This window comes from Oryctolagus cuniculus, chromosome 6 (genome assembly GCF_051225735.1).
Source record: "Oryctolagus cuniculus isolate XC-2025 breed Fujian yellow rabbit chromosome 6, ASM5122573v1, whole genome shotgun sequence".
NCBI classification, from domain to species: Eukaryota; Metazoa; Chordata; class Mammalia; order Lagomorpha; family Leporidae; genus Oryctolagus; species Oryctolagus cuniculus.
This window is the reverse complement of record NC_142872.1, coordinates 93177497-93198957: the sequence shown is the minus strand read 5'-3', so window position 1 is coordinate 93198957 and position 21461 is coordinate 93177497. Positions and strand designations below refer to the sequence as shown.

The window sequence follows — 21461 nt, the reverse complement described above, 5'->3', positions numbered from 1 at the left end:
CTTCCACAGTCATGAGCACCCAGCCCCTCGTCAATTCTCCTGGCTCAGTTGTCTCCTCTTGGCTGGTTGCTGAGCTTGCAGACACAAGCTGGCACAGCTGTTACTTACATCCAAAACGGCACCCACCCTCTCTTGGCTTGTTACAGGACACCAGTGCAGGGTGGTCAGGAAGAGAGAAACGTGCCCCCTTTTTTTCTCCTCTAGGTTGGCATGTAAACTGTCCCCCACAGGGCTCCAAGCCAGATTCACACCAAGCTCTTCCTGCAGGTTTATCACCAGTGGCTTCGGCTGCTGCAGTCTGGCCTCACCTCACTCTCCAAAGCTGGTGTTGAAGCTCTCAGCTGCTGGGGTCCTGAGTTGTGCACATCCACACCCTCCACATAGGTCCACCGTGTCGCTCTAATTTGCATGGAGTTTTCTCTTAAGTTTTTTCCCTTACTCTTCCCTGAGATTGTACTCTCTCCACTTTTTTTTTAACTTTCTTTCCCTAGACTGCAGCAGTAAGCTCCCTCCCTATTCTGCCATCTTCTTGTTCTCTAATTTTTTGTTTTCTTAATGAAAAGTAATTAATCATTAGTGTTTGCTTAGTGCTTCATACAATCCATGTTGTATGTACTCTGGAAGGTCAGGAAATAATGCTAAATGAGAAAGATAGAACAATATAGTAAGGGAAAGTGTATTTCTTTCTAAAGTTACTTAGAAACTCTAGTTGAGGCTTTTTAAAGTGTGTTTCCAAAAGTACTTTTCAAAATGATTCTCTAGATTTGTCATTTTTTCCCTACAAATTTTCCAATATCTGTGAAATTGTAAATCTTAGAATATTTTATGTTGGCCTTAAAAATGTGGCACTAAAGACAAGTTTTTCTTGTAGTCTGCCAAATTTCTGCCACACTGGAAAATGCACAGATGATTGTTTAACACTGTGTGCCACTAGACAGGAATTATATTTCACATCTTAAAAAAACACTTTCCTAAACTTGATTTCCTGCACTAAAAATTTTTAACTAAACCATTTTAAATATCAGCAGTCACAAAGAGATTTTTTATTTATACAAAGAATAGAATCTAAAATGAGCTTTCAGCATATAATCTTATCATTAAAAAAAAATCTGATTATTGCTGCGTGCATTGCAGAGCAGCAGGTTAAGCTGCTACTTGAGTTGCCTGAATCCTATATCAGAGTGTCATTTCCAGTCATGGCTACTCTGCTTCTGAACCAGCTTCCTGCTAATGCACCTAGAAGACAGTGGATGATGATCCAAGTACTTGGGTTCCTACCACCCAAATGGGAGACCTGGATGCAATTCTTGGCTCCTGGCTTCAACCTAGCCCTGCCCTAGCTAATGTGGGCATTTGGGGGAATGAATCAGCAAATGGAATATCAATCTTTGTCTCTCCCTCATAAATAACAAACAATAATAAATAATATATATATTTAAAAAGGAAAACTTAGTGGGTGGCATTGTGACACAGTGGGTTAAGCTGCTGCCTGCCATGCCAGCATCCCATATTGGAATGCCTGTTCCAGTCCCAGATGCTACACTTCTGACCCAGCTCCCTGATAATGGTCTGGGATAATCAATGGAAGATGTCCCAAGTGCTTGGGCCTCTGCTTCCCACATGGTAAACCCAAATGAAGCTCCTGACTCCTGGCTGTTGTGACCATATGGGGAATGAACCAGTGGATAAGAGATCTCTGAGTCTCTCCCTCTCCCTCTCTCTCTCTCTTCCCTCTCTCTCTCTGTCATTCTTTCAAATAAATAAATACGTCTTTAAAAAAAAAAGAAATAATTAATTACTAAAATTTGTGGAGAAAAGTCATAATCTCACTACCAAAAATAATCATTAAATAATAAATATCCTTTTAGACACTGAAATTACCACAAATGAGATACTACTCCTTTTTATAATGATACATGAAATTGTCCTAAAACAAAGATTTTCAGGGAAACTAAAGGCAATGCTAAGCAAGATTTCTAGAAAAGTAATGTATAGTATAAATTATCTGACAACCACACAGAGTGAAGGGACAGCCCTATGTACATCATTAAAGCTAATGTTCCCAAAGGAATGGCATGGGAAAAAAATAGACAAGAGAGGCATCTGATTTGTGCCCCAGTGTTTTAAACATATTATGTTATTCATTCTTTTACTTATCCTTTTGTAACATTTTATTGTACTTGGTACACCCCTCCTTAAATTCTTTCTCCCAGTGTCTGAATCTGAATTACTAGTTTCTGAATCCCTGAATTATTTTTTTCTCAAAACAAAGCTCATGTCTGATAAATCTTTGTCATCTTTAACAGCTTTTCTTCCCTCTTCCATCAAAACTAGACAACATAGCTATTGACCCACCCTCTCCCTTTCCTGTTTTCTTCCTCCCAATCACTTATTAGCTCTATACTAGATAATGTTAAAATCTATCTCACCTCACAGTTTCATAGCTACTTGTAAACCAAATTCACTTACTTCTCCTCAAATCACTTGCTATTTCTCTCCTTTCTCCAGTATTATTCCTTATCCTAGCTAAACACCTGGGAATTATCTTCAACTTCTCTTGCTTTGTCCTTTCTAATCTCTATTAAGTCATGCTTCAAGTGTCTCCTAAATTGGTTCATTCCTTTCTACCTACTCTGCCTTCACCCCAAGCCAAGCCAAAATTGCCTCACAATTGAATTTTAGCAACATTATCCTCTGCCCTCCCCTTGCTCCCTTCTTAGGCTATTATTATTGTAATGATCTGTGGGAGAGCACAGGACAATCAGGATTGAAATTAGGAGTCCAAGAGTATATTCTCTCTGCCAGGTGTGACCTTGAACAGGGTTCTTCTTTCTATGCCTTAGTTTCCTTATCTGTAAAATGGCAATTTTTCATAGCTCTCACAAGTCCCTGTCTTCCTATTGCAAATGTCATTCCTTGTACGTTGTTCATTCCCTTTTAATTATGTATTTTACAAACATTTACAAAGTACTAATGTATAAGATACTATGCAAGATCCTGGGAAGAGACAGGTAAAAGACACAATCCTTTCCCTCAAAGAATTTATAATTTTTTGGCAATAATGGATAAGTAACAAACATAAAGTATGTAGTATAAGTGCTATACTAAAGAACTTAATACATTCAAGTTGTTTTGAGGGCAGAAAGGAGCACCACTTCAGTTGCCTAGGAAGGATTAAAAATGATGTACTAATTCCAAGCTGATGCTTTGAATCATAAGGATAAAATAATAATGAAGGCAGAGAAAGGAACAATCTCTTCTTATTTTAGAACAGGAGAATCCCGGAGTGTAGAAGGTAAGTTGCAAGGAGTGAGGTTGGTCATAATGAATGAACCTGAATGTTACTTTAAGGAGTATGGGTTTTATCTGAGGAAAACGTGGAGTACGGCCCATACTTTGACAAGTCATCCTGGACTGCTGGAGAAAGGTGGCTTGGCGGCACTGAAACCGCCAAAGCTAATGGCAAGATAACCCAACTACAAAAACTGGTGACCTGACAAAAATCGTTCACTAACACTAACCGATGCCTCAGGGCCTCTTCCAGCGAACTGACCTCCACTCGAGGTCTAACCCCGCTTCTGCATCACAAAGAGCGGGACCCGCGAGGGACCGCAGGGAAAGGCGCTTCCGGCGACCTCGCGAGATTTCCCGCGGGCCTAGAGCGTCTGGTTGCCCAGCAACTGGCGGGGGCTACGAAGGAAACTGACTCGGGCGAAACCTGCCAAACCGGAGTTAACAGATGCGACTTGTCGCTGGAGCGGTGAGGTGCCCTGAGGGATGAAGCATGGGGACCCAGGAAACCCTAGAGCCCTGTTTCTCAAACTTCCCCGGGACGCTTGTTACAGTGCAGTTCCCCGGCCCTATCTCTCGAGGCTTTTCAGAAAGACAGTCTGGTGGCCTGTGGTGTCAGCAGGTGGCTGCAATCAGGCTGGGTTGGGAAGCGGCTGTACAGAAGGGCTGCACGGGTGGAGGAGTGGCCGCTGGGCTAGTGAGCGAGTTTGGAAGGGTTTTTTGAAAAGGCGATTTAGAAGAGCATCTGGGCTGGGGCTCGCTAAGTGGAAATGTAGGTAGAAACTGAAGTAACGCTGGCCACCGTGAGTGGCCTGTGGAAGCCCCGGGATATGAAAGGCAAGAGGTCCGTTATAATGGAGTTTCAGAACGCCTGCAAAGCAGCTCTACGCTGTCCCCACCGGGATCTGGAGAGAACCAAGAGAACGCTATGGGGGAAATGCTTTGGTTTCTCAAATTTTAAAAACCACGAACCTCTTTTGAAAGAAAACCAAGGTTACCCCACAAGTGTTGAGATAATTATAAAATGTTCTAAAATATATCCAAATCCACGCTAGGTCCGGTTTAAACTGAGAGCTTATGATTTCTCTCAACACTACAATAAGGTTTTAATTAACATTTTATCAAGGTGAATGGCGGTGTTTTGATGAAACTCAATCCTCTACTAGGGACTGCTACAGTGCGGATTCTCTTGAGTTAACAGTATTAGTTTGGGCTGTGAGTTGACTCAATTCTCATCCTCATCTATATTTAAGCCCCTAGAAGTTATCCTATTGCTTGCTGATGATGGGACTGGGATACTTTTGTTTAATAAGTCCTTCATTTACACAGTGTCTGCCTCTTAACTTTTCGAATTATCTGAGATAGTTTTTTTCAACACCAACATCAGTTTGTGCACTAGAGTTTTACTCCATTTTTAGTGAATGAGTTAGGAAGGTAATCCCAATATTTGACACTCTGATATACTATTTTAAGTTAAAGGCACTTGAAAAACAGCAAGTTTAAAAAGATCACCCTTTCATTCTGATCCCATTCTCAACTGCCACTTGAGTAGCTTGAGTTAAATCTCTGGGACTCAGTTTCTTCACCTATGAAATGAGAACATTGGACAGTATTCCTGAAGGCTCTTTCTGATTCCAAGAAAGCATATAATAATAATTTAAATGATGCCCACAATAACAATTCTGTATTACTCAGGGAGAGAAAAAGATTTGAAAGTAAAAGTGATTGAGCTTTTAATTGATTTTGGTGCTTTAAATCTTTTTACAAAAACGCTTGTCTATAAACTTAGAAAATACCTTAGAAAAACTGTGAAGTAGCATATCAAATAATTTTCCTTAAGAAAAGGAGTAAGTCAAATAATTTTTTCAAGTTTCCATGTGATGTCATAATGCTTTTTTCTTTACTTTTTAGAAAGTTGAAAATAAACAATACGTAAATCTCCTTCTTGACATGGTATCAACACAGCGCTATTGCTGAGAGTTTGATTTATAGAGAAATCATGGTTCGACTGACCTTGGATTTAATTGCAAAAAACAACAATCTTAAAGCCCGAAAAGAAGGAACATTTTCACAGTGCCTGAAGAAAATAACTCATGTAAATTTTTCAGACAAAAATATAGATGCAATTGTAAGAACTCCTATTGTCTTTTATATAATTAACAATATAAAGTTGAAATTGGTTTGACCTAATATATTAGCTATACCTTGCTTATACTTAATAACTGTTTTATCAATATTATTTCACTTAAATAATACTTGTGATATTATACTTACTAAAATTGTCTACAAAATATACCATTGTGATTCTTAAATATACACATGACTGTTCCCAGACAGTATTATATAGTATAGCTATCTAGATTTAATAGCATATATTAGGAAATAATCACAAAAACAATTTTCCATATCAGAATTTTAAAAATATGTGAATGCTATATTTCAAGTTTAATGATGAAACATTTTTTTTACACATGGTTTAACTGGTTATGTGAATGCATGTTGCATTGGGCCAGTTATATCAGACGAGATTATGTTTACTTGGATCTATTCAAAACTACATTTTCCCAATATGAGGTAATTCTTGGCTTTAATCTGGGAAACTAAAGGCTACAATAATCCAGCTAGGACATTTGTATTGTTACCTGTTGTCTACAACAAATGTGGAAGACTATAGGTGAGACAACTTTCACAGAAATATATAAATTAATGAGGGCAGGGATCATGTTTATTTTGTTCACATCACTCTAAATACTTCATCCAGTATAATGCCTGACTCATATTAACTGCTTAATAAATACTGAATGACTGAATGAATTGCCAAGCCCCAGACAAAACTGTTAAGAAATGCTTGTTTGTTTGTTTGTTTTTTAATTTTTGTTGTTGTTTTTTCTCTTTTTGCAGAGACCCAATTCAGCTCCCATTCTATATCCCTTTGTGGATTCCTGGTGATCCTTCTCCCCAAGAATCCAGTTGTCCAAACTTCATGTTTTTCTTTTGTTGCCCTGAGCTCTCTATGTCATCATACCAAATATGGACTGCTTTCTCCAGAAAGCCTCCATTTAAAGCTTTTTTGTTCTCACATCAGTCAGTATTCCTCCAGTGTGGATCATCTTGGCTAGGAGGACAGCAAACTAGTTAAAGTAATTCACACTGAAGTGAGAATCACTTGTAAATTTAAAGTTCCCAAAATGTAGATGTTTTTCAAAATATCTTCTTAATGAAGGCTGAGATATTTTTGAGCAGAATATCACTCTCTCTCTTATCTCCTTATTCTAGGCTAATTCTACCACACATAAGAAATGACTCTTTTAGAAATACTTCTAATTATTCGTTTTCTTAAAATTAATGTTCATTTGTATAAAAATACATATAAAAAGAATGTAATCTTATCATTCAGAGATAACTTTTAACATTTAAGTGATATCCTTCCTTTTTTTTTCTAGGCATATATTTATGTAATTTTATAATAGTGAGTCATATTGAATGTATTGCTTTCACTTAATTATGTATTATGAAATCTGTAAGACATTGCTAAATAAACTAAACTATATTTAATGGTTTTGCAATATTCCTTTCAATAACATTATTATAATCTTTATTCACTCATTATTCTTGAATGTCTAGATGACTTTCAATTTTCAGTAGTATAAATCACAAAAATTTATTACAATCCTATAGAATGATTAAGCCCTGATTTATATTGTTGGAACAATAATTTGGTCAATGCTTCAACTTCTAGAGCAGCCTGTTTCCAAGAAAAATTTCTTGCATTAGGAACATTTTAACAAATATAATTTTATTAATATAATTATAGAATGCAGAAGTGTAGAACTCACGTTGTAATCATTTTAGTCTTGTTTCGACTTTACTAACAGAAAGACACTGTTCTTTTATATTAACCTAAAGGAAATTTACAGAATGATCAAGTGAAAGATTTTCTTAAAAAAAAAAAAAACTTCTAAATTTTCAGAAAAAACTAAATATGACCTGTTTTTGTTTTCCTTTTAGGAAGACCTATCTCTTTGCAAAAATCTTAGTGTTTTATATTTATATGATAATCGTATTAGTCAAATCACTAACCTGAATTATGCCACAAATCTGACCCACTTGTACCTACAAAACAATTGTATTTCATGTATAGACAACCTCAGGTCATTAAAGAAACTGGAAAAACTGTAAGTGCCTTTATTTTGGGGTAATTTAACTGTTATCATTATAGTACTTACACATTTTATGCATGCAGGCATTTCCTTTTTCTGCGCTGCTCAAAAGTAAATTGAATATAAAATTGATTTTGAGTCTTACACGTGTTTTGTGGACTAGACTTCAATTTTTATTCTCTTTTACTGTTACTAATACAAAATGAGTTGTTTCACAAGTCATGCTCAACAATTTGTGTTTTATTGAGCCTGCTATACTTTTTTTTTTTTTTTTTTTTTGACAGGCAGAGTAGACAGAGAGACAGAGACAGAGAGAGAAAGGTCTTCCTTTGCCGTTGGTTCACCCTCCATCCAATGGCCGCCGCAGCCCGCGCGCTGTAGCCAGTGCACCGTGCTGATCCAAAGGCAGGAGCCAGGTGCTTATCCTGGTCTCCCATGGGGTGCAGGGCCCAAGGACTTGGGACACCCTCCACTGCACTCCCGGGCCACAGCAGAGAGCTGGGCTGGAAGAGGGGCAACCAGGACAGAATCCGGCACCCCAACCGGGACTAGAACCCCGTGTGCCGGCACCGCAGGTGGAGGATTAGCCTAGTGAGCTGCGGCGCCGGCCCAGCCTGCTATACTTTTCTTTGGAGGTGGCTGTGTGGGTTATGTTGTCTTAAGGGCTTATAGAGATGCCTAAAGCATCTTCATGTATGGCTCAACTGGCAAAAAATCTTTCATGAAACCCAAATTCTATGCCTTTCATAATCATGTATCTTAAAAGGTCAGGTTCATAGAATTTATAAAGCTGATGTAGATTTGACTGTAAGAAAATATTTATTCCTATAATCATTATAAGTCATTAGAATTAAGTAATAAAGACTGATGGATCAAGTTTTCCCAAATTGGAATAACTATCATCCTTCTCAAAAAAGTGGGTGAAGAGTGTCAGAATGATGACACAGACTGGAATGAGAAATGCTTATTAAAAATGCACATAGGGAGCCAGCTTTGTGGCTCAGTGGGTTAATCTGCCTGTGCTGATGCCAGCATCCCGTATCAGAACACCAGTTCAGTTCCCTATCAAACTCCCTGCTAAAGGAGTTTGGCCATCTAGGAGAGAGAATCAGTAAATTCTCATTCTCTCTCTCTCTCTCCTTCTTTCCTTCTCTTTCTTTCTCGTTCTCTTTTTCTCTCCCCTTCCCTCCCTCCCTCCCTCTGTCTCTCTTTGTGTCACTTTGCCTTTCAAATAATCTCTTTTAAAAAGTACACGGTAGGGTATTTGGTGTGTTGGCTTAGATGTGGCTTGGGATGCCCACATCCCAAATTAGAGTGCCTGTATTCCAGTCCTGGCTCTGCTTCCCATTTTAGCTTCCTGTTAATGTGCACCCTGGATGACTAAGTCCCTGTCACCTACATGGGAGACCCAGATTGACTTCCAGGCTCTTGGCTTCTGGCTTCCACCTGGCCCAGCTTCAGCTGTTGTGGGCATTTGGGGAAACGAACCACAAAATGGAAGATCTCTATCTCTGTCTCTGCCTTTCAAATAGAAAAGAGAAAAGGAAAAGAAAATAAAAAAGGAAAGAGAAAGAAAAGCAAAGTAAGCAAGCATATTAGGGGCAGGCATTTGGCATACTGATTAAGACTCTGCTGAGGATGCCCACATCCCATAGCAAAGTGCCTAGGTTTGAATCCCAGCTGTGCTCCAGATTCTAGCTTCCTGCTAGTGCAGACCCTGGGGGGCAGCAGATGATGGCTTAGATAGTTGGGCCCCTGTTACCCACATGCAGACCCAGATTGAGTTCTTGGCTTCTGGTCTTGGCCCAGCTGCAGCTGTTGCAAGTAATTTGGGCAGTAAACCAGTGAATGGGGAAACTGTCTTTGCCTTTCAAATAAAACAAATAAAGAAAAATGTTTAGAAATGCATATTACTAACATACATATCCAAATCAGGATGTTTAGGTGTTAGGCTCAGAAATCTTTTTTCTTTTGTTAAATATTTATGTATGTACTTGAAAGGCAGGGTTACAGTATGAGTACAGTATGAGAGGGAAAGGGAAACAGAAGTAGAGAATCTTCCATCTGCTACTTTCACTCCCCAAAAGGCCACAACAGCTAGGGCTGAGCCAGGCTGAAACCAGAAGCCTGGAACTCCATCCCAGTCTTCCACATGGGTGTAGAAGCCCAATTACTTGGCCATCTTCTGCTGCTTTCCCAGCAGGGAGTTGGATCAGAAGTGGAGCAGGGGCTGGTGCTGTGGTGTAGTGAGTAAAGTTGCTGCCTGCGATGCCAGCATCCCATATGGGCACCAGTTCCAGTCCCAGCTGCTCCATTTCCTGGACTGGCATTCATATAGAATGCCAATGTCACAGGCAGTGGCTTAACCCACTGTGCCCCAACACTGGCTCCAGAAATCTTTATTTTTAAAACTATAACCCAAGTGATTCTTCTGCATCTGACCATATGAGAAAGCCAGATGCTTTTTTAAAGAACTATTTCAATTCTCACTAAAAAAAAAAAAAAAAAAAAAAAAAAACTCCTTTAGATTCAATTAAGTGTAACACTATTATTTGTTGTCATTTAGATGAAACCTTTCATAGTCAATGTAAATACAACATCTGCATGTGTAATTTTCACACAGCTCAATGATTTTGTTAGTCTGATTTTATCTTGTTTAAGGACTATCACATTCTCAGAATGTCCACTCAGAATTTATATCTTTGTTTTGCAGGTATCTGGGAGGCAATTACATTGCTGTCGTAGAAGGTTTGGAAGGACTAGAAGAACTAAGAGAGCTTCATATTGAGAGTCAGAGACTTCCCCTCGGAGAAAAGCTTCTGTTTGATCCAAGAACTCTTCGTTCTCTGGCAGTAAGGAGAAAGTATTTAAATACTTTGACAAAGAATGTAGTGATTAACAAGTTAAATGGAGCAGGAAGACAGTGAAGGTACATTTGGACACTGCACATGCCCTGCATGTTTATATGGTCAGTTGAGAGCTTATTTGAGGACTGAAGCTGATTTTTCCACATTATGTCTCACGAGACTCTGCATCTATAAAGTAGGATGATAATAGCTGAAATTTAAGGTAACTGGAAGGATATGAAAATGTTATGTAAACTGAAGTTCTTTTTTTGGGGGGGGGACTATTACTTTTTTTTTGTTTTTTTTTTTAAACTTTAATAAATATAAATTTCCAAAGTACAACTTTTGGATTATAGCAGCTTTTTCCCCCCATAATCACACTCCCACCCATAACCATCCCATCTCCCACTCCCTCTCCCATCCCATTCTTCATCAAGATTCATTTTCAATTATCTTTATATACAGAAGGTCAATTTAGTATATACTAAGTAAAGATTTCAGCACTTTGCACCTAATACAGATGTTATTTCATTCATAATCTGGACCTTCATTCACAATTAGTATGGCTCAAACTTTTAGGGAAAAAAAAATAAAGGAAGATGAATGGATGATTATTTGGCAACTTTTTTTTTTTTTTTTTTTTTTTTTTTGCCAGGCAGAGTTAGACAGTGAGAGAGAGAGAGGTCTTCCTTCCGTTGGTTCACTCCCCTAATGGCCGCTATGGCTGGCGCTGTGCTGATCCGAAGCCAGGAGCCAGGTGCTTCCTCCAGGTCTCCTATGCGGGTGCAGGGGCCCAAGCACTTGGGCCATCCTCCGCTGCTCCCCACCTGGGCCACAGCAGAGAGCTGGACTGGAAGAGGAGCAACCAGGACTAATACCCTGCGCCCCAATGGGGACTAGAACCTGGGGTGCTGGCGCTGCAGGCGAAGGATTAGCCAAATGAGCCATGGTGCCGGCCTATTTGGCAACTTTTAAACAACCTAGATATGTTAAGGCATTTTCTCCATGGATCCTGATTTGATTGTAGGTTGCACTATATATGACTCTTCCTATTCAGATCTGTGTAGTTTGAGCGCTCCAGTTGTGTTGTCAGACAACCAGTCAGTCACATGGAGATGCCCCAATAAGTTGACAAAATGGTGCCACTGAGGCTCTTATGACTTCAAAACAGGACTTTTAGGGATAGACTACCTTCAATTCCAGGTCAGGAAACATAAATGGGATAAAGTTGTTTTTGTTTTACAGATTTCATCAGTGTTATTTTTAAAGAGTCCAGAAATGGAGGACAGAAAATTCTTAATAATTTAGAGGTAGTTCTTTAAATTAAAAAAAAAAAAAAAAGTGACCTGGTTCTATTCCAGCCCCTCCAACCTCCCTATAGAATCAGCTGCCACCAACTCAGCTCAACTGCAACTGATCCAATTAACTAACCTCACTTTTGGGATGGCTAGTTTTATTATAAAACACCACTGAAAACATTCTTACTGATTCAATTTTTGTGTTGATTATGAAATTCTAAATGTAATACATGATTTTTTCAATTTTATTTTAAGTCTTAAAATGTATCAGGAAATATTTTCTCTAAAGGTCAGCTGTGTGTAATCCTTTAGTGTGTAGACCCCACTTCAGTAGAGATTCCTGGGCCTTGGATTTTAAAATAACTTTGATTTAATGTTGCTGTGTTGTATATTTATGTCCTCATTAACAGATAACATCAGAATTTTGCTAATTAGCTAGTTGTCTTAAGTGGCTTCTAAATCATATGCACTGTCAAGAGAAAACTATTCTATAGAGAAAAAAATAAAAACTAGATATTCTTTGATTCTGGATTGTTTCTAGGAAAAAAAAAGAGAAAAACTATTTCTTTATAAGTACAAATCTTATTGATATTTAGCACAAAATTAGAATTTGTATAAATTGCAGCAAGTATTTTTTTCTATATGTGTTACTCACTTATTGGGCAATTTTTCTTTGAATTTTGATTCTTATTTTATCCTAGAAAGTGAAAATAGGGACTGTTGAGGAATTATAGGCAAGAAGAACAAGTCATAGTTATACCATAGTTTTTTTTGTTTTTTGTTTTTTGTTTTTTTTTGACAGGCAGAGTGGATAGTGAGAGAGAGAGAGAGAGACCGCGCTGATCCGAAGGCAGGAGCCAGGTGCTTCTCCTGGTCTCCCATGGGGTGCAGGGCCCAAGGACCTGGGCCATCCTCCACTGTACTCCCTGGCCACAGCAGAGAGCTGGCCTGGAAGAGGGGCAACCGGGACAGAATCCAGCGCCCCGACCGGGACTAGAACCCGGTGTGCCGGCGCTGCTGGGTGGAGGATTAGCCTATTGAGCCGTGGTGCCGGCCTATACTATAGTTCTATGTGAAAAAAATATATGACATGGAAACTGAATCTCCATGTCTTTTGTAACGATCCAAACACTGTAAACTGATAAATCTTAAACTTTTCAAGTATTAGGATATCTGGTTTCTATAGATAATATTTAGACTATTTTACTAATGCTAATTTTGTTACTTTTCTTATAGAAATCCCTCTCTATATTGAATATCAGCAATAATAATATTGATGACATAAAAGACTTAGAAATACTGGAGAATCTTAATCACCTCATAGCAGTTGACAACCAACTTCTTCATGTGAAGGTAATGTAAAGATAAATAAACTTTAAAATATTTATATGAAATTATAATTGAAAAATACATTGAGGGCCAGCATTTTGGCACAGTGGGATAAGGTGCCACTTATGATGCCAGAATCGCATATCAGAGCACCAATTCAAGCCTCAACTGCTCTGCTTCCCATCCAGCTCCTTGCTTAAGTGCCTGAGAAAAAAGATGGTCTGAGTACTTGGGCCCCCCCATATCCACATGGCAGACCCAGATGGAGTTCTGGGCTCCTAGCAGCCCCTACCTTTACGGCCACTTGGGGAGTAAACCAGCAGATGGAAGGCCTCTCTCTATATATTTAAGACTCTGTCAAATAAATAAATCTTGTAATAAAAAAAAAGAAATTAAAAGCTTTTGATAAAGAAGAAAAATGTATTTTGAAATAGTCATAAAATTTGTCACTTGAGTGTAGCATTTTAAAAACTGTTCTGGATTTGTTCTAAAACTAGCTTAGGATTCTCTACTTCTTAATGTACTTATTTGAATAATACTGCCCTCTTATCTGGTTTTCTGCCCCAAACTCCAATGCCTCCATCTGTCACCAATACAATAATAGTCTTTTCTGAAAAGGAAGTATATGCTTTTTACTCACTGCATTTTTCCATACAATTTAGATTTCCATACAAATTAGATTTCCCACTCCATAAATCATATCTCCCAGTGAATGAATTTGTACTAACTACAGCTACATCAATCCCATTTCCTGGCTATTATTATTTGAGAACTGTACCCTGGGTCTTGAATTTATTCTAGTTCTTACTAGCCAGAAGCATATCACGTAATATCATGCTGTATTCATTCAGTTATCTATTCAAATATGTATTGGTCACCTATGTCTTTGTCAGGCACTGTACTACTCAGTGTAGAACAGATAAAGGAAGGATACAATACTGGGCCTCAAGAAGCCTAGAGTCAACAAATGATAAAACTAAAATATGATTCTGTTTTAATAAGTATTGTAGCCCTGACTCAACTTGGGGCTAAAGAAGTCTTCCTGGAATTGGTTATCCATGAGCTGAGCCATTGTTCCAACCTCAAAGTTTCTGGTTTGGCTATGGGATGGCTGTGGGATAATTTTATGACTGGGGACTACAGGAGGAAGAATGGGCTTATTTCTTCTATAAACAGAGCTCTTTTTAAAATTTCTGTTTATTTGAAAGACAGAAGGGAGGGAGAGAGACAAACAGGGAGGAGAGAGAAAGTGAATCACTCTGCTCAATCACCCCCCAAATACCTGCAATTGCTCTAGGCTAGGGGCTGATGCTTGCTGCTATGAAGTCAATCCAGGTCTTCCACATGGGTGGCAGTGATCCAACCACTTGAGCCATCACCTCCTGTCCCCCAGGGTATGCATTAATATTATCAAGAAGCTGGAAATGGGAGTGGAGCTGGGATGCAAACCCAGGACCAAAGATATGGTATGTGGGCATTTTAAGCAGTGTCTTAACTGCTACACCAAAAGCCTACCCCAGAGCTTTTGCTTTTTTGTTTTTAAGACAGAATGACAGAGAGGGAGAGAGATGGAGATAGAGATAGAAATAGATAGAGGGCCGGCGCCGCGGCTCACTAGGCTAATCCTCCGCCTTGCGGCGCCGGCACACCGGGTTCTAGTCCCAGTCGGGGCGCCGGATTCTGTCCCGGTTGCCCCTCTTCCAGGCCAGCCCTCTGCTGTGGCCAGGGAGTGCAGTGGAGGATGGCCCAAGTACTTGGGCCCTGCACCCCATGGGAGACCGGGATAAGTGCCTGGCTCCTGCCATCGGATCAGCGCAGTGCACTGGCCGCGGCGGCCATTGGAGGGCGAACCAACGGCAAAGGAAGACCTTTCTCTCTGTCTCTCTCTCTCACTGTCCACTCTGCCTGTCAAAAAAAAAAAAAAAAAAAAAAAAAAAAAAAAAAAAAAAAAAAAATAGATAAAGGGAGAGAGAGATCCAATTTCCATTTGCTGATTCACTCCCCCAAATGCCCACAACAAACAGAATTGGGCCAGGCCAAAACCAAGAGCCAAGATCTCCAGCTGTGTCTCCCACCTAGGTGGCAGGAACCCAAGTATTTGGGTCATTATCCACTGCCTACCAGGCACATTGGCAGAAGCTGGATTCGAAGCATGGAGTTATCAAGACTTGAACTGGCACTCTGATGTGGGATGCAGGCATTCCAAGGAATAGCTTAATGTGCTGCACCACAACACTGGCTCCAGAGTTCTTGCCTTTAGAACTACTCCTAGTTAATTTGTTGACTCTTAAAGAGTTACTTCGGCCTTCTTTCCAAATTCAGATCCATTATTTTGTTCATCCCATAATTGCTATAAGCAGATAGTAGGTGATTATGAAATAAATATATGTATTATAAAACAAATGAATTCCTCAAAATGTCATTGAAGACAATGGTAGATGTATACAATTAAAAAAACATAAAGAAGCACAAATCAACTTGTTATTTCAATTTGCAACATGAAAGATATAAGGAATTCATGGGATAAATTCTGTATTAAAAATATTTTAAATTTTAGAGTGGTTTTCTAAACTTATTCATTGAGTATTTTGTATTCATTATTAGAATTATTTGATTTTCCTATGATGTTAGAATATTTGTGATAATGATGTGATTTTATGATAAAATGAGTACTGTCTTATATAATATACATAGAACATGTGATCCTATTCAAAGTGATGGAACCTGAGTATAGGTTTTGATTTGAGTAGAGTAGACTAGGACTGTGTGCAATGTCCTATATTTGTGGCTAAGCACAAATGCTTACCTTTCCTTGGGAAAGAAATTGGCACTAATCTTAATAAGTGCAGGATTAGTATGTACTTTAAATGCTTTGTGCCATCAGTCTCTAAGCACATGCTTGGCAAATAAATATTCAGTAATAAGTGGTGAATACATGAATACATCTTGAAAAAGCTGATGATTAGTTTTTATAATTTATTTGAGGACCAAAAGATAGGCAGAGAGAGAGAAACACTCCCATTCTACTGGTTCACTCTCCAAAAGCTGGGAGCTGGGAATACAATCTGGGTCTTGCACGTAGGTGACAGGGACCCAACTACTTAATCCATTACCAATTGCCTCTCAGGATGCACATTACCAATTTCCTCTCACGGTCCACAAGAAACTGGAATCAGGAGTGAAACTGTAACATGAACCCAGGTACTTCAATATGAGATGCAGGCATCCAAATCAGTGTTTTAACTACTAAGCCAAACATCATCCCAAGTAGTTTTTATTATTTTTAAATTTTTTTGAAAGGTAGAGTGACAGAGAGGACAGACAGAGAGAAAAAGAACTTCCATCTGCTGGTTCACTCCCCCAATGGCTACAATGACCTGGGTGAGGCCAGGACATAGCCAGGAGACTAGACCTCTATCCTGGTCTACTACTTGGGTGGCAGGCACCCAAGTATTTGGGTCATGATCCACTGCCTTCCTAGGTACATTAGTAGGGAACCAGATCAGAAGCGGACTAGCTGGGACTCAAATCAGCAATCTGGTATGAGATGCTGGTGTTGGAAGTGGTGGCTTAACCCACTGAGCCACAGTAACAGCCTCTAATTTTTAATTATCAAGAATCATTTTAGCTATTGTCATTACTTCTAAAGTTTTAGATTATTATTACTTTAACTTAGAACAGAGAAATCTGACAACAGAATAGAACTTCTAGCCTTCAAATGATCCCAAAGGAAATTCTATTGATATGGACTAGGCAGGGAATTATTAAGGAGAGGGAGCAGACTTCAAGCAGTCTCTGTACTTTAGATTAAAAGTACCATTAAAATCACACCCCCTTCCAAGCCAATCCAACATGGCTACAGACTCTGCACACCCATTTCCTCTTGATGCACCTGAGCCTCATCCCCCCATCACACACAAGATACCATGATGACCATGTGCATGCGAAGCTACACATGGAGACTCCATGAAACCTTCCCAGAAATCACCAAGTGCACTGAACCCTGCCAGAACTGCTCCCTGTCTGTATATTCAGCCACTCCTTATACCATAATGGGGGATGGGAGGTGCAGCCTGAACTTCCATGGGTGCAGCGGCTGGTGGCAACAGGGCAGCAGCTGCAGCAGGTACTCCTCCCTCCTAGTGGAGGGAAGATGCCCGCACTCACTTCTGAATGGTACTATTTCTAACTCTTTAAATAAATCCTACTCATATTCTTGCACTTTATCTATGTCTGTTCTTCGAATTCATCTTTCACGCCAAGACAAGAATGAATAAATCCAGCTGGGGACCCCCAGACACCTACCCAACAATACTACTGTATGACATTATCGCCAATCTGTTTTGTTGACAGTGATCACTCCTATGCCATGTTAATGCATAGCCAGAATAAATGTATAACCAAAATAAATACCTTCAGTATTGCTAATTATTTAATATAACGATCAGCATCTAAATAGCCAATTCTTCATTTTTAAAGATTGAACTTAATATATCTCCTCTGTGTGGCTTGTCCTTCCCATCAGTAATCTATTCAAAATACACCCTGTGTGCCAGGCACAGTTCCGGGTCTTTGAAGAAACATATCCAAGGCACTGGGTCTCTACACTGAAGGAACTTATATTTCAGAGGGGCAGGGGAGGAAATGTTCAGAACATACATAAACAGAGAAGACTATAAAAAAGTGCTATGAAGGAAGCAAATTGGATGCTGTAAAATGGTCAGTGGATATTTTGGGTCACATTATAAAGAAAGGCCTCCAAGGAAATAACATTTACATTGACAACTTAAAGATGAGAAAGAAGAAAGTATAAAAAGCTAGGGAAACATGTCAGGTACAGGGAGCAACAAACACAAAGGCTCCAAGGCCAAAGAGAGCTTGGAGTGTTCAAGGAAGCAAAAAGGCCAATTCACTGTGGTGGAATCTGTAGTACAAGCTCAGTTTCTGGCACCTTGTATAGGTTCTCAATAAATAATTGTTTAGGGTATGAAGAGGCAACAATACAATGTGAGATTAGAAAGAAAGGCATAGAATCATTCATATGGGTCCTTTTAAAACAGTATCACAGTTTTTACTTTATTCTAAGTACAACAAAAAGTCACTGAAAGGATTATATTTGTTAAAAAGATTCCTCTCCCTGTTATGTGAAGAATGAGTTTCAAGAATGACAGCAAGGAGATTAGTTGGAAGATTACTGCAGAAGCTAAATAAGAAAAGATGGTTGCTTGGAGATGACGAGGAGTGGGTAGCTAAGAGGTATATTTTTAGTTACAACCCATGGAACTTGTTGAGTAGGATATAAGAATAAAAGAAAGGGAGGAATCAGGATGACTCCTAGATTTTTGTGAGAGGAACTGGGAAGATAGTGACAACCTTTATGAGTTTGGGGATAACAGACAAAGGATAGAAGAATTGCTTCTATTGAGATACCTTTTTGACATTGAAATGGACATATCAACTAGACATCTATAGTTCAAGGGAGAAAATTAGAATGTTTTAGAACCAACAGCATGTACATGATTTTTAGCACCATAGGGTTGGGTAGAAGATAGTTAAGACAGAATAAATGAGACCAAGGCCAAGCAAAGAAATACTCCAACATGTAGAGATCAATTAGAAGGCTCCAGAAAGAGTCAGTAATCTTGGAGAAAAGTGAGCTTTAAGGAGAGTGTGTTCTCTTACTGAATGGTGTTCAGTGGTTAACATGAAGGCTGATAAGAGGCTAACAGAAATGTAATGGATTTGGCAACAGTGAGATTATGTCTGGCCAAGTATTATGCTTTTTGCATACTTCAGCAGGAGTTTACATTATTTTTCTTCTCTTTTTCTTTTCTTTAAAGATTTATTTATTTGAAAGGCAGAGTTACAAAGAAGGAGGGAAAGGCAGCAAGAGAGACAGCTTTCATTTGGTAGTTCACTCTCCATTTGGCCACAACCACTAGGGCTGGGCCAGGCTGAAGCCAGGAGCTAGGAGATTCATTCAGGTATCCCACATGGGTACAGGGTCCCCAGAATTTGGGCCATCTTCCATGGCTTTACCAGGTACATTCGCAGGGAGCTGGATTGGAAGTGGAGAAGCCAGGACTAGAGCTGGTACCCACGTGGGATGTTGGCGTTTCAGGCAGCCGCTTAACCCACTGTGCCTTAGCACCTGCCCCACATTGTTTTCTTCTAAACTGAAGCCACAGAACCTGTTAGAAATATCTTTCCATGTTATGGTTTGAGAAACTTCTTTCTGGCTTTTCATGAAATACTCATACTTTCTCTATACCTGAAATTTCAGTATATGAATTAAAGGGGTGATACCTGGAGAGAAACTTTAACAACAAAATTACAGAGAGCCAGCTTAATTCATGAAGTCAAAACAGATAGGGTGTGGGTCAAATACTACAGTAGAGTGTAATGCTGATAAAAGGGAGCTTTAATGAAAGACTGACTAGTGAAATGTTAGGAAACCAATGCATTTCTCACTCTAATGTTACACAAAATAGGTGCTACTCCTAAACTTCACCTTAGTAGCTTAAAAACATGAGGCAAAAATTGGAGGATTTATTTTAGGAAAATTGATCAGCCCAAGAGAAGACATCTCTCAATTCTGAAATTTAAGGATACCATAGGGAAAATACCAGCTGCCTGCCCAATTGCCCTACAGTGAGATCAACCCATGAGTAAGTCTTGCCCTCACACAAATATTCTTATTCACTTTCATAAATGAACAGGACCAGCAGACATGTGAAAAAGAGGCCCTAAAATTAAAGAAAGACAGAAATGAACTCAGTAGAAACAAATCACGTGGATGCAGGAAAATTTTTTTAAATCCCACTATAATTAATTTCTTAAGAGAGATTTTAAGAAAAGATCACATAGCCTTAAAATAAAAACAATATTCTATTTTTTTAAACTAGAAATGGAACTTCCATATAATCCAGCAATCCCACTACTGGGTAAAAACCCAAAAGACATGAATTCATTTTATCAAGAGGTACCTATTCCACCATATTTATTGCTGCACTGTTCACAATAGCCAAAATATGGAATCAACAAAGGTGCCCATCATTAGATGGATGGATAAAGAACTCATATATATACCACATATATTCATATATTTATGAATATTATCCAGCTATAAAAAGAATGATATACTATCATTTGCAGCAAAATGGTTGAAACTGGAGGATATCATATTGAGTAAAATAACCCAGAGTAGAAAGACAAAAACCACATGTTCTCCCTTATATGTGGGAGCTGAAATTAAAAAAATAAAAAAGGAGAGAAATGCCTATATGAGTCAGTTTTGCTGAAAACACAATGTTTGGTCTTTGAAAACAAGTATAAAATTAATAAACTTCAAGCCAGACTGATTAAGGAAAAAAAAGAGAAGATACAAATTAACAATATCAAGAATGAAAGATCATTATATAAGCTACCAACTGTAAACATATTGCACCAAGTATTAAAGCACCCAAATACATAAAATAAATATTAATAGACCTAAAGGGAGAGATAGACTCCAATATAGTAAAGCAGAAGACACTAGCACCTCACCATCATCAACAGATAAATCATCCAGATAAAATTAACAAAGTAATAGCAGGGTTAAATTCTACCCTCGATAAATAGGACCTAGCAGACATTCACATAGCATTCAATCCAGTAGTTACATAATAAAATTCTTTTCAATAGCACATGGAAAATTCTCCAGGATGGGTCATATGGTTGTTAATAAAATAAATCTCAACAAATTTTTAAAAATAGAAATCATATTGAATGTGTTTTCTGACTTCAGTACAATAAAACTAGAAATCAATACAAATAATATATTGGAAACAATACAAACACATGTAAATTAAACAACTTACTCCTGAGTAACCAATAATCAATGAAGAAATTAAGAGAAATTTAAAAATTCCTTGAAACTAATGAAGATAGAAATACAACTTATCAAAATCTATGGGGTACAACAAAAGCAGTATTAAAAGGGAAGTTTATAGGGGCCGGCGTTGTGGCACAATAGGTTAAGCCACAGCCTGCAGCACCGACATCCCATATGGGAGCTGGTTTAAGTCCTGGCTAGTCCTCTTCCAATCCAACTCTCTGCTATGGCCTGGGAAAGAAGTAGAAGATGGCCCAAGTCCTTGGGCCCCTGTACCCATGTGGGAAACCTGGAAGAAGCTCCTGGCTCCTGGCTTCAGCCTGGCCCAGGCCTGGTCATTGTGGTCATTTGAGGAGTGAACCAGCAAATGGAAGATTCTCTCTTTCTCTCTCTTTCTCTCTCTCTCTCTTTCTCTCTTTCTCTTTTTCTCTTCTTTTCTCTGTGACTCTGCCTTTCAAATAAATAAATATTTCTTTTAAAATGGGGGCGGTATTTTATAGCAATCAATGCCTACATCAGAAAAGCTCAGAGCCAGAATTGTGGCATAGTGGGTGAAGCCACCACCTGCAGTGCCGGTGACCTATGTGGGCCTTGGTTTGAGTCCCAGCTGCTCTGCTTCTGATCCAGCTCCCTGCTAGTGCATCTGTGAGGGTAGTGGAGAATG

General features: G+C 38.9%; 1 protein-coding gene across 4 annotated transcripts in view; it reads left to right on the top strand.

Moving 5' to 3' along the window:
* Positions 1 to 3599: 3599 nt before the first annotated feature.
* Positions 3600 to 21461, top strand: part of PPP1R42 (protein phosphatase 1 regulatory subunit 42) — a 49338-nt gene continuing 31476 nt past the window's right edge. Inside the window, exons 1-5 of one of the 4 annotated variants that reach the window (XM_002710453.6) lie at positions 3600 to 3765; positions 5203 to 5419; positions 7300 to 7466; positions 10165 to 10303; positions 12832 to 12948. In XM_002710453.6, the coding sequence (XP_002710499.3) occupies positions 5291 to 5419; positions 7300 to 7466; positions 10165 to 10303; positions 12832 to 12948 (552 nt within the window). In that variant the 5' untranslated portion in view covers positions 3600 to 3765; positions 5203 to 5290. Of the gene's footprint in view, positions 3766 to 5202; positions 5420 to 7299; positions 7467 to 10164; positions 10304 to 12831; positions 12990 to 21461 lie in introns of those variants that run through there. The other 3 variants (XM_017341366.4, XR_007919084.3, XM_089336314.1) reach the window with 3 other exon arrangements.